We start from the raw sequence: 13358 nt of genomic DNA, 5'->3' as shown, positions 1-13358 counted from the left end.
TTAGCTTAAAATGCGTTGCTAGGGCTGATTTCAGTGTCTTTTGTTTCATCTGGGCTCTGTCATTGTGGGTGATGTGGGTGATTCAGACAACGTTAGCTCATAATGATTATTTATGCAAATCTGCTGGCCCCTGCCCTTGTCTGATGGATGATGATTGGTTAGCCCAGCGTAATTACCTGATGCTGCTATTTTTAATGGACTATCAAAGTATTTGGGGCACTAATTGGTGTGGCTGAAGTGATTGCTCCTGTCTGTTCAGACTGGTCGGCAGCACTCAACCTTCTCAGCAGAATCGAGCCGGAGCCTCTTGATCTGCCTCTTGTGGGTTCTCAGGAATGCCGACGAAAGTGTCCTGCAGAAATGGTTCACAGACCTCTCCGTGCTGCAGCTCAATCGCTTGCTGGATTTGCTGTATCTCTGTGTCTCCTGTTTTGAGTACAAGGTACAGAAATATTGGTTAGTTGCATTCAAGCTCCCTCGAGGCACGGAATGGGATTCAGACAAGCATCCAGGCACAAAGAGAAAAATAGACATCCCTACCCCTTACACAGTGCCAAAGAGGCCCCTTCCACCCATCGCCCTCTCCTGGCTGTCTTCTCCTGACCTGCAAAATCCTGGCAGCTGTGCCTCTTTCCATACACACACCAGCCCCCGGTCCCTCTGCATCTGTCCCTTTCCCTCTATCTTCCAGCCGCCAAGTGACTCTGCCCTCTCACCACAGAGTGGCTGATTTAAAAAAAGCCTCTCCCCGCTTGCCACTCCCCTGGGCAAGCAGGCAGGTGCTCCCCCTATGTGTTACGCCAGAGGCTGCCACAGGAAGTAAGAGCAAAGAGAAGCTGACAGTCCCATTTACTCACTCTCAGGCATCAGGGAAAACTTCCTGCAGTGGCAGTGGAGATTTAGCAGCTTCCCAGGTCACCAGTTGGTCCTGTGTCCTCCCCTCAGTGGTATCTCCCTTGTCCTCTCCCCGCTGCAGGCTTGTCAGATCTTGTTGAGGACATCATGGCCTGGACATCTCCTACAGCACATCCTGACCCTGTGGGATAGGTTCTATCCATTTAGCCTTCTTGTCCATCCCAAGTAAAAGGAGGCTTCCCTCAACATCTGTGCTTTTCTGGTTTGAAATCTACAGGGCAAGAAAGTGTTTGAAAGAATGAACAGTCTGACATTTAAGAAGTCGAAGGACATGAGAGCAAAACTTGAAGAAGCTATTTTGGGAAGCATAGGGGCGAGGCAAGAAATGGTGCGAAGAAGCAGAGGGCAGCTAGGTAAGTAAGCTTGCCAGTTGCTGCTGACCTTCCTATATGAGAGTCCCTTGAAACTATCCCCAAAGAGCCCCCAGATCCAGTAGAGTGCTGCAGGATGATACGCGTATCAGTTAAAAGCTCCATCTGAAGAGCTGCACAGAGGAAGCGGTTTGCAGTGCACAAGTTTCATTGGTCCTGTAAACTATGCTGCATATTTGTGAGCACCCTCTGTAGGCACTTTATCTGTTACCTAACTATTTACATGTGTAGACATGTCTCTTTTATAGAGCACTCCTGTAATAGTGTCTGGGAACGCTAGCCTGACCTTGTAGGCAGAACCAACACCCTGTCACTGTATGTCAAGGGCCAGAGTGGAAACTCAGTCCCTGAATGGATGGTGGTTTCTGCTAAAATGATAAGCAGTGAAATAGTTAACAGTTTTGGTAATTACATTGCCATCGTGTATCAGAATTAACACCCTGTTGAGATTAATATTGCTGTTTATTGATTATGAGAAGAAGGCTGGTCCAGTGGCTAGGTCACTAGACCCAGGAGACCCAAGGTCAATTTCCAGTTCCACCACAGACTTCTTGTGTGACATTGGCAAGACACGTAGTCTGTACGTATTTCAGTTCCCAGTCTGTACAATGGGGATAATAGTATTTCTCTACTTCACAGCGGTGGTGTGAGGATAAATACATTAAAGATTGTGAAGTGTCAGATAATATGGTAATGGAGGTCCATATAAGCGCAGTAGAACCTCAAAGTTACGAACATCAGAGTTACGAACTGACCAGTCAACCACACCCCTAAGTTGGAACTGGAAGTACACAATCAGGCAGCAGCAGAGACCCAAAAACAAACAAAAAACCCCAAATACAATGCAGTAATGTGTTAAATGTAAACTACCAAAAAAAAGGGAATGTTTCAAAAAAAAGATTTGACACGATAAGGAAACGGTTTCTGTCCTTGTTTCATTTAAATTAAGATGGTTAAAAGCAGCATTTTTTCTTCTGCATAGTAAAGTTTCAAAGTTGTATTGTCAGTGTTCAGTTGTAAACTTTTGAAAGAACGACTACCATGTTTTGTACAGAGTTATGACCATTTCAGAGTCACAAACAGCCTCCATTCCCGAGGTGTTTCTAACTCTGCAGTTCTACTGTACGGACAGATGAATGTTATGGCTTTGCATGCTATAGAGTTTTCTCATGCTGTCTGTCACATATTACTTGCAACCAAGTCTTTGGTTGCCACATGGAAAAAGTTAATATTGATTTATTAAAAAAAATTTGATGTTACCCGACAGAAAGAAGTCCATCTGGGAGTGCGTTTGGAAGTCAGGAGAATCTAAGATGGAGAAAGGATATGACTCACTGGCGTCAAAACACAGAGAAGCTTGACAAGTAACTCTATCTTATCCTTCTACATCAATAACTGCATGGTCACGTTACAAACTCAAGCCCTGACTCTGCTCCCATTGAAGCCAAAGGCAACAGTCCAGTTGTCCTCAGTGTTAGCAGGATCAGGCCGTAAGCTCAGACAGGCTGATTATATAGGAATAGTTTTAATGCTGACAGACATGGCATCACTTTCCATTTCTTTCTCAGCATTTCAGAATGAGACTTAAGACTAGTAAACTCCAGTGTCGTCTTAGATTCCTGTAGTGAGTTGTAATGTAAAGAAAAAGTCCATTAGCTATATTTACAGATAGCATATATGTCTCATGTCATCTTTCCCTTATTCCATGAAAGTCTCTTATTCTGGAGTTGTCCAAGCATGCTTTCCTTTCCTGTCCTAATCCATCCCTTTAATTGTTTTTCCACATGTGCTGTGTTTTTAGAAACCACAAACCACTCAGGTACTGTAGCATCGGTGTGTGGCTTTTTTGTGTAATTTTCGTTTTGTACATCTGCATATTCAACCATTGCAGCTCTGTTTCTGATGCTTGGCAAAGGTTTTTTTTGTGTGTGTGTAACTGGTTGAAATAATCCCTTTTGCTTGTCACACCCATTACTTTTTAAGTTTGCTTTGTTTTTTGCTAGAAGGCTCAGGAATAGTGTGTGAGTTTTGCTGCGCACGTTTCCCATTTTCTAAAATTACAACCCCACAGGCTTCCATTCTCCCTTAGTGGTACTCTGAAGGCCCAGCAAAAGGACTGGCCCGAATCATGAACATCAAACAGCTCAAGTGAAGCTCTGAGGGAACTGGGAAATGGCAGAGCCCAAGTAGAAGGAAGGCCAAGCCACCCACAGTGCATCTACTCCTTCCTCCCACATGGCTGGACCGTTTCACTCCTTTGTTTGTGGTCCCATGGATTTCTGCTGTGCATGGAATCCTGTGCTTTGATCTTGGCACAACCATATTCTCCGCCTCATCCCCTCCATGTTGCAGTGCACCCACCCTATCAACAACGCACGTTGGGGTACATAGTTCTCCTTCCGTGACATCTCCAGAGCACTTGCCACCAGCACAACAGAAATGCAGTATTTTTGCTGTTTGGCTCTAGCGTATCTGTGTAACAAGCTTTGAATAGAATCCCAGGAGATTCACTGTTGCATTTTGCAGACATATTTCAACCCAAGAATTTTAGAAATTAGAGTTATTATGAAGTAAGTGTGTGTGTGTGTTTGTGTGCATGTGCGCATGCATACATACACAGAGACAGGCACACACTACACAATGAATTAATGTTACATATGTGCGGTATATCTTATACCTCTTCATCCATTTAGAAGACAGTGTTTGAACACATGCCAAAATGAGCTACATGGACGCAAGTAGCCATGCTAACCCTCTCCAGAAACCAAAGAACTCTCCCCATGTCTCAGGAAAAGCTTGAGTAAATAGCCTTTGTAACATATTCTGAAAACCATCAAACTTAGATCTAGGAGATAGTCAAGGACCCTTCACTAAGAACACCCAGCCACCAGCCCTCAGATATAGGAATTTTTAGCTCAGCTGTCAAGACTACAAGGAGATAGGCAGACTCCTGCATGCAGAGGGCTTTAGGTCACAACCAGCACCTTGAACTGCATGCTGAAATGGATGGGAAACCAGCACAGTCTGTGGAGCAAAGGTGTGAAGTGGTCCAGGTGTGAAACTGCCCTGTATAAGCAAGCAGCCTTACTCTGCAATGGTTGAGGATTCCAAGCTCTCTCTGAAGTGGACTACACATTGGTGCTCCATTGGCATGGATGACTGTGGTGAGGTCTGTGTCCAAAAGGAAGGGCTGTAACCATCTAGCAAAAGGGAGCTTAAATTCTACTGTGATGGGTCCCTTAAAAATACTTTGCATGAAGATGGAAAAAAGCTCTCTTGACTGCTGCTGCAATCTGGCTATCTGGAAGCAGTCAGGCATCCAACAACAAAAGTCAGACATAGCTCCTGAAAATGAAAGGGCTAATGCCACCTCTACCATCCCTGCCAATTGCTTTTACTCAACTCAGGACTGTAACCTCTTGTTTTGTCAGCCAAGTAACTTTTATCCAAACCTCCAGTCATGTCCAGACATTGGCAAAGCTGAACTGTGCTGTCAGATCCAATGAAATAGAGACATGGGAGCAAATTCCTCCCTCATGTGATTCCATATCAGCAGATATAAAAAAACACCAGATATGAATTTGGCCTATAGAGCTGTATGTCATCTTGCTGATGGTACTGTACCCCAAACAATCTCTCTTATCCCTGCTAGTGGCCTCACATACCTCTTGAACAGCTGGAGTCTCTAATGGAACTACCATGGTAGACGAAAGATAATTTAATTTTCTCTCTTAAAAGAAAAATCTGCTAAAACAGCTCCATAAACCCACACTCCAAGTCATCCTTGAGCATTCTATTTTGAGCCAAATCTGGCCTCTCTTCTGCACAGCTCCCACTGGTTGCAATGAGAGTTGTGAGCACATACTCCATCTACGGGTAGAATTTGGCACTTTGAGTTTAACATGAGAATAATCACTTTATAACAAATGAATGTAGAGTATTATTCAATACAAAGAATTTTGTCCAGCCAAGTGAAGTGATCCCACCCAGCCCTTCTTTTTGCAGTTGATATCCTTTAAATAGTGGTACAGTCTATGCCTCAATCCAGAGCTTTCATAGTCTAGAGATTTAGGACTAGAGTATTCTTTTATAGCATGGCCTCCGTGGGGGACAGGGTGTGGGGCAGGCGTGCTGCAGCAGGAGCTCCAAGAGAGAATTTGGTTGAGTAAGCTAGAATTGCTCCCAGGGCCCTGGAGGAGCCAGTGGTGTAGCGGGCACTCTAGCACCTTTGAAATGATGGCGTGCGGGTTTTGCCTGCATCCAGCCTGCTCATTTGTGTGTCCCTCCCATACTGTATCTTTTCCCCACACAAGGATGCAAGGAGAGCACCCTCTCCACCCACCTTCCTGTTCAGCCAGGCAAGGCAAGCCACAATCATACTTAAAATTGCTAAAGGATATTTTCCAAATCCAGCTGATTTTATTGAAGTTTGAATAGTGCCACTGAAGAAATGGGACCACCAGTGTGAGTAGGACTGGGACCACAGTCAGCTTTTCCAGGAAACCAAGTACATTGTATTTAATAGTGCATTGATATGATTTTCTCTGGAAAGCTGATATTTAGAAACCTTTAATATAATGTAGAGGCAAAAGAATAAATACCAGATATACGTACTACGTACAATATACTGGACCCAACCTAGCTACTAGGTAGTGGCAAACTAGTGCAAACAGGGCAAAAATACTAGCTCATAGAGCACTATCTTGTGCTCATATCCTGTAACATAAAGTAAAAGGTGTTTATTTCTTTTGTTTCATGCCTTACAATGCTATTAAACCACCTTTGAAGCAGGACTTTGATGCTTATGCTGATATTAGAGGTTACTGGTAGAGTAATGAAAGGAAAAGAAATGATCATGACCTAGCCTGAGGGCGATAAACCTAAATCGCATAGAATATTTTATACATCAAGAAAAAAACCCAATTCTCCCTCCCTCTGTACTCTTACCTATATTAATGCATTTAGATATTCTTGTGGTGTTGTCCATAACTAACTGTGTGCATTTATAGCAAGGTTTTTCCCACTGATGAGCCTTGAAAATGTGCCGGCCTGATTTTTAAACTTACTATAACTTGAATGCTGTCTTTTCTTCTGTTAGATCAAGGGCAGAGATAGAACATGAAGCGCTTATTGATGGAAATCTTGCAACTGAAGCAAATCTGATTATTTTGGATACATTAGAAATAGTTGTCCAGGTAAGGAAGAGGGGGGTTTTGCAGATGTCCGAATAACATTTTGCTAGCAGGTTAAGTGGTTCAGATTCTTAAACTATGTCCTCCTGCTGTTCGTATTTAAACTTTGCTGCTGCAGCAGAAAGGGGGGTCCAGGAGGTGAGATCCTAGAGTAGATAAAAGATCACAGTGATTTTTTTCCCCAGTCATATAACAGTCTGTTTTGTAAATCACAAACATTCCTCCAGCCTTGTCACCCTCATTAGAGTAATGCCGGAAATATTTGCTTGTGTGTTTTAATGTGTAAACAATGCCTGGCAGCATATGTCATATTTCCATGGTCCTGCCCTCCTCTGACAAATTTCTGCTAGTTCCTTCCCAGGTTTGCCATTCTGCCCCAGGGCGCTGCAGGAGGAATTGTGCTTCCCAAAGGCACATGGGGAGGGTACCACCGGAACTATCTCATAAGGAGGTGCAGTGAGCTCCCCTCTGCAACTATGGCTCTGTTGTTCTTTGTCTCTTAGGTTGTTTAAGTGTTAGCGGGGAGCAGTCCTGGCCCCACTGAAGTCCATGGCAAATCCTCTGTTGACTTCAGTGGAGGCAGAATTTCACACAGAGAATCCAGTTGTGGCTGGCTCTTGTGTTGGGTGCATCTTCCACCTTCCAAACCCACACAAGAGCCAGCCAAAGTGTGTCTCTAAAATAGTATTTGTAATAGAGCTTAGTGCATACATAATGCTTCAAGGACCAGATCCTCAGAAGGTGTAAATCGGCTTCAGTAGAACTCCTGATTCCCACTTGTTGAGGATTTGTCTCAGAAACTTGTGAGGTTCACACATTTGTAATAGGTCAGTGCAGATTATTCGAGACAGTAGCACCACCTGATCGGCCAAAGGGTTAACTTTGTTCATGTGATTGTTAATTTAATTTTGACGACAGACTGTGTCTGTGACGGAATCCAAAGAGAGCATTCTCGGTGGGGTGCTGAAAGTTCTTCTCCACAGCATGGCCTGTAATCAAAGTGCACTTTATCTGCAACACTGCTTCGCCACCCAGAGAGCTCTGGTTTCAAAGGTGAGTGTTCTGCAGGAGGCTGTCACATGTAGTGGGGTCTTCTCTTCAGTATTTGGGTCATGTCACTGCAAGGCTGTTGTTCTGTACTTCCTAATGTTAGTCTTTACGCTGTGGGGTTTGATGAATGGAAGGAGGCTGGCTGTTCTTCATGTTTGCTCCCTGCAGTCATACACGTCAGGTCTGACTACTGTGGACAAAATTATATCACATCTTTATGTCACATCTTTTCTACACACACTGAGTTGATCTTACTCATTGAGACCTACTTAGAGCTACTTACCCCCACCCTACCAGTGCCTAAGGAGCCCATGTTGCTCTAATGCACATCAAGGACCCTCTATCCTAATGTAACGTCACCTTTCTTCTTCTTCCAGCTCTTCGTCATGTAATTTACACCCTCTTGACATGTAGATGTTAATATCTTACTGGAGTCCAACCTAGTGTACAGAATTTGACCCTCAGACCTTCGAATTTGATCCGTGAGTCTAATGAAGTTTGAGTAAGAAAGGCTAGGAGTCTAACCTGGCTTAACATAGAAACCGAGGGAACTGCAAGAAAATGTAATTTATACCGATACAAACTCCTTGTAATGTAACTTAGGGCTTGTCTCCGTAAACAGACCGCAGCAAGCCGCGGTGTAATCTAACCCCCCACTAGCCAGTTGTGGTCTGTCTGTCCACATGCATCTGACTGACAGATGTTAGCAGTTCGTTTGAGCACTTTGTTCTAGTCCTCTTTGTAACAGGACTAGCCCAGATCACTCTAATGAACTGCTAACGCACACAGATAGACCGCAGCAGACTAGCACACGGTAGAGTCACACCTCAGCTTGCCGCAGTTTAATTGTCCACATAGATGAATCCTTAGATTCACCGCTGAACTTGGTCCATTAGTTGATGCTGGCAGCCTCAGCAGAATTACTTCTCTCATGTGCTGTCACTACAGTTCCCTGAGCTGCTGTTCGAAGAGGAGACCGAGCAGTGTGCTGATCTCTGCCTGAGGCTTCTGCGACACTGCAGCAGCAGCATTAGTACCATACGGTCCCACGCGAGTGCCTCTCTTTACCTCCTTATGAGGCAGAACTTCGAGATTGGAAATGTAAGTATATGGCTGCTGCTGTTATTTTATTAGAATCATTTGGAGTTTGCTTGTATTCTGGTAGTACCTAGAAGCCCCATTGGCAATCAGGGACCCACAATGTGGGGCGCTGTACTGGTGAGAGACAGTCTCTGCCCCAAAGAACTTACAATCAAAATAGGCAAGACATGCAAAGAATGGGAGGGGGAAACAAAGGCACCAAGCAGTGAAGTGACTTTGCCGTGTGTCACACGGCAGGTCAGCAGCAGAGCAGAGACTAGAACCCCAGCCTCCTGCATTCTAGTTTGGTGCCCTGACCCCCTAGACCAGGCTGCCTCCTCTGTAATTTTATAGAGACTTAGTAAAAAAAATGGACAAGGACCTCCGCTGAATTGTAGAATTTTTCTCAAACTGAACGACTTGTTGTTTACTACTCACTGTTTTTGTAGGGCCAGGTCGCACTGTTAGGCGCAGGCCCCTTGCAGGAGATGGTGTGGGGCTACATTAGGCCAGGAGCGCACAGTGATGCACAACACTCCTGGGAAATGCCACCACTGCACTACCTCCTAGGAGAGCACCGCAGGCATTCTCCTCTGCGGCCCTGCCGGCTCCTTACAGCTCTGTACCCTTACTGGAACTGCCCTCTGGCTGTCTTGTGCATCCCTGTAAGAGAGCCACAACCTGTCCCCTCGGCTATCCCATCACAAGGCTTAAGTGTGTCCTCTGTGAAAGGTCTGCATGAATCTAGACTAATTAGGTGCTGTTGGTTCTGTATTCTGTATGAGTCTAATTGGATCTCAACCTGATTCTCCCCATATGCACTTTACATTACAAATAGAGCTCCCAGTGTTCACTTTACTATTAAATGTTTTAACAGCGCCACTGCAGCAATCTCACAAAGTATACCCCAAAAACCTTGTGTTTCATTACAGAGTTCCTGTAGCTGAGATTAGAGCTTCTTTCATCTTGTGATAAAATCTTTGCTGTTCATGAACAGCAGAGACTGAAGTGTGCACAGGCTTCTGGGCTCAGATGCTCTTAAATTGAGAGCAAAAAGGGGAAGGGAACTGAGCTCACTTAGTCACTATCACAGGGCTCTGTCCACTGAAACTATAATGCCTCTGTACCCTCCTGCTGAGGATTTGGCCTGTGGGCTGAAACAACACAGAATGGGGTACCTGATATAGAAGGTCATGCACACACGGGGTAATCTCTTCCTTTAAAGGGACTGGGTTGCACAAGGGCCAACAGGTCATTTCATACACCATGCTGAAGAGAGGAGCAAGAAGAAGCAGGGAAATCTAACAGCTCTTCTCTGGAGAACTCTTGTCTGGAGCGAAGTACCCCTGCCATATGCCAGCCAAAGACACACAACAAACGAAGTGGCAGAGACACTAAAAAGCATTGTTCAGAGACAGGGAAGGAACTGAGGCTGCTCAGTTGGCCAGCCCTGTTAAGAAAGGGAAGGTGTTACTACATGTTTGGTTTTTATCCCACATCCATGGATGGTGGGAGGATGCAAACAGGACTGCACCAGTGTTGCAATGGACAGTTAAGATTCCTATGGAGTGATTGCATTGTAGTAACTTTTCTGTTACAGAACTTTGCCCGAGTTAAAATGCAGGTGACCATGTCCCTCTCGTCCCTGGTGGGAACGTCCCAGAATTTCAATGAGGAATTTTTGAGACGCTCTCTGAAGACTATTTTGACGTATGCTGAAGAAGATCTGGAACTCCGGGAGACGACATTCCCAGATCAGGTTAGAGAAATACCACCCGGCCAAGAGTTACGTTTAGCTGGAAGGAGTGGCTGGATTTTCATGAAGCCTTTGGTCGTGGCTCATTCTGGGTTTTTAAAACAGGCTGATTTAGATTAAGCCACGTATAGCAGGGCTGTCGGATACATTTCTTGGAGAGGGATCCATGAGCTGCTCTGTAAAACTCAAGCCCTTGATTAGCTCCCACTGATAACAAGGAGCAAATGTACAAAGATTCAAAATAGGCAGTGGCCCTAATGTCTTTAGTGTATAGTGAGTTCCTGATGGCAATTCATTTCATCGGCTTCTGTATTACAGGTTCAGGATCTTGTGTTCAACCTCCATATGATCCTGTCTGATACAGTTAAAATGAAGGAACACCAGGAAGATCCAGAAATGCTGATAGACTTGATGTACAGGTAGAGTTTACATACCTATTGCAGATGTACAGTGGATGCAATCAGCTGTGGTATTTGAGTGCTGTATTTCCCATCTTTAGAACTTGAAATACTCTGTCATAGTGATTTTTTTAAAAGTAGCAATCACCTCTTTTACATTTAAAACTGCTTCCCTTGTGTTACCATGATCCTCATGGTGCTGAGCATGGGAATACCACTTAATGCAAAGGTCAAATGGTGCTCACCTCTCCTCCAGTTTGAGATATTTCAGTGGCACCACTTTTCCTGCAAATACAGGAGGCCATTGAAACCCACCCATAGGCCTCAGAGTTTGACCAAACCTCTTCCTCCCAGGCTCAAGATTAGTGCTTCCAAAATAGCATCAAAACACCGAATTTTCATAAAAAGCTATTAGCAATGCAGCCTTCCTCAGCAGTGAAATATCTGAAGAACGTCTCATGGGTGGGGCAGACTGGGAGAGAGATCGGTCCCAGAAGGGAAAACGTCGGGTAACATTTTTCATTCCAGATTCTGTCCCATGTACTAGTGCAAGGCATCTGAGTTACAGGACCAGTCTAGCTGCACAGAAGTAAAAGACAACTAGTCTTTTCAGAGGGACCAGGCGCAGGCCATGGCAAACAGTAGGCAAAAGGAAAGGAGTGATAAGCAGGACAGAAAGAGACAGCTAAAATGACTGCTATTAGTCTATTTTGAAACAATCAGGCCAGGATAGCCTGGCCTGGAGCCTGGTGAACGAGTCTGATCAGCCTGCAGTGAGACATGGCCCAAATATCTTAGATTTTGGGAATGTGAATGTTGTTAAGAGAGCTGGATAAGGGCACCTTTTCCCCTGATGCACTGTAGCAGGTTGGTGCACGGAAGGCACATCTTGGATCAGGTGACAAGTGGTGAACTTAAGGGTCTGATCCCAATTCCCACCCAGCAAACCACCACAGAAATTAACACTGTTCAGCCCAGTGGGCAGTGTCTCCTCAGGAGGGGCCCCAGACTGAATCAGCCTGGGTATTTCAGGTTATGTTCCAACTGCATTGGCAGAGGAGGTGGGGAAGCTCACACAGTGTCTGCCCACACTATGCCCGGTCCAGCCCAAAGCCAGTAGGGTTTAATCCTGCAAGAGGCTGTGTATTGTGGCCTTGATCTAGCAAAACACAGAAGCTCATGCTTGACTTTAAAGCCAGTGGGACTACTCTGTACTTAAGCTCGTTGCTGGATCAGAGCTAGAGTGCTCAGCACCTCCCAGGATCAAGCCCTTTGCTATTATGTCCCAAGAACATTACATTCACTGTCAAAGTGTTTTTAAAATGAGTTCTTCTATTTAAACACCACCCTGTTTCTTCCTATGCTGCTGCTATAGCATATATTTACACTGGTGTTTATATAGCACCTAGTGCAATGGGGACCCCAGCTTGGTTAGCTTCTAGGTGCTACTGCAATACAAAAGTTAAATGATAACACCAGCAAGAGTTTCCTAGCTTGGAAGTCCAGGCAATTATTTTGTGTATGACTCTAGTTCAGAGATGTTTATCTCAAGCCTAGAACTATGTATGGGTATTTGTAAAATATACATATAAGTAAATAAACACTAATTGTGAGACGTTTATTTTCAACTAGAATTGCAAAGGGCTATCAGACTTCCCCAGATCTGCGACTGACCTGGTTACAGAACATGGCTGGAAAGCATTCTGAAAGGAGCAATCATGCTGAATCTGCCCAGTGTTTGGTCCACTCAGCAGCTCTCGTGGCTGAATATTTAAGCATGCTTGAGGATCGAAAATACCTTCCTGTAGGGTGTGTAACATTTCAGGTAGGAATGTGCTTCTCTCCCTCCAAAATTGTACATTTTGCTTTTCTACCACCTAATACTGAGATATGAAGCAATAATAAAAGTCTTAAGTACAAATCAAAGTTGGCCATGTTAAGAAGCATTTTCAAGAAGCAGCCCTGAAAACAGCTTTATCTAATACAATTTTGCTGTTCCAGACAGGGTATAACTTTTCTGAAACAGTTGTTGAAAACTGTTCTTGTGATTAGGTTGTGACTAAGAGCATCAGGCTTCAATCCAGGAGAGCATGTTAGGTCATGCTTAGTTTTGAGCATGTGAGTAGTCCCACTGGCTTAAAGTTAAGCATATGCATAAGTGTTCTGCTGGATCAGGGCCTGTGGCGAAATGAAAAATACTTGAAATTTGCCTCTTTCAAAGAGGATGTGGCCTGAGTAAAAACTGAATAAAGCTTTTTGACCCAGTGTCAGATTGTTTCTTTTGTAGTATTAAATGTAGTTGCTTAATTAAAACTTTTCAACTCTATCTAAATTGTGTCTCCTTAGAACATATCTTCTAATGTTTTGGAAGAATCCGCAGTTTCTGATGATGTTGTCTCACCAGATGAAGAAGGTATCTGTTCCGGGAAGTATTTTACAGAAGCAGGTCTGGTGGGATTGCTGGAACAGGCTGCAGCGTCTTTCTCCATGGTAGAAGATTTTAATCTCTCTATAAATCTACTTCAGCAACCCTCATAATGCTGGGCAGTATTCAGGAAAATGTTCTGTAAATGAAACTGTACAGTTCTGCCATATC

At 44.3% G+C, this 13358-nt stretch overlaps 1 protein-coding gene across 8 annotated transcripts in view; it reads left to right on the top strand.

Moving 5' to 3' along the window:
* The window catches only part of DOCK7 (dedicator of cytokinesis 7), a 177473-nt gene that overhangs the window by 141993 nt on the left and 22122 nt on the right, over window positions 1-13358 (top strand). For 7 of the 8 annotated variants that reach the window (XM_075067657.1, XM_075067656.1, XM_075067655.1 and 4 more), the window contains 10 exons: window positions 260-442; window positions 1133-1268; window positions 2554-2650; window positions 6385-6481; window positions 7397-7531; window positions 8477-8629; window positions 10209-10367; window positions 10683-10783; window positions 12395-12587; window positions 13109-13252. In XM_075067657.1, coding sequence (XP_074923758.1) covers window positions 260-442; window positions 1133-1268; window positions 2554-2650; window positions 6385-6481; window positions 7397-7531; window positions 8477-8629; window positions 10209-10367; window positions 10683-10783; window positions 12395-12587; window positions 13109-13252 — 1398 coding nt within the window. Of the gene's footprint in view, window positions 1-259; window positions 443-1132; window positions 1269-2553; window positions 2651-3087; window positions 3106-6384; window positions 6482-7396; window positions 7532-8476; window positions 8630-10208; window positions 10368-10682; window positions 10784-12394; window positions 12588-13108; window positions 13253-13358 lie in introns of all 8 variants that reach the window. The other variant, XM_075067658.1, reaches the window with a different exon arrangement.

Source organism: Chelonoidis abingdonii, chromosome 7 (genome assembly GCF_003597395.2).
Source record: "Chelonoidis abingdonii isolate Lonesome George chromosome 7, CheloAbing_2.0, whole genome shotgun sequence".
NCBI classification, from domain to species: Eukaryota; Metazoa; Chordata; order Testudines; family Testudinidae; genus Chelonoidis; species Chelonoidis abingdonii.
Note: the sequence above shows the minus strand (reverse complement) of the source record. Positions and strands in the feature narration are given on the sequence as shown.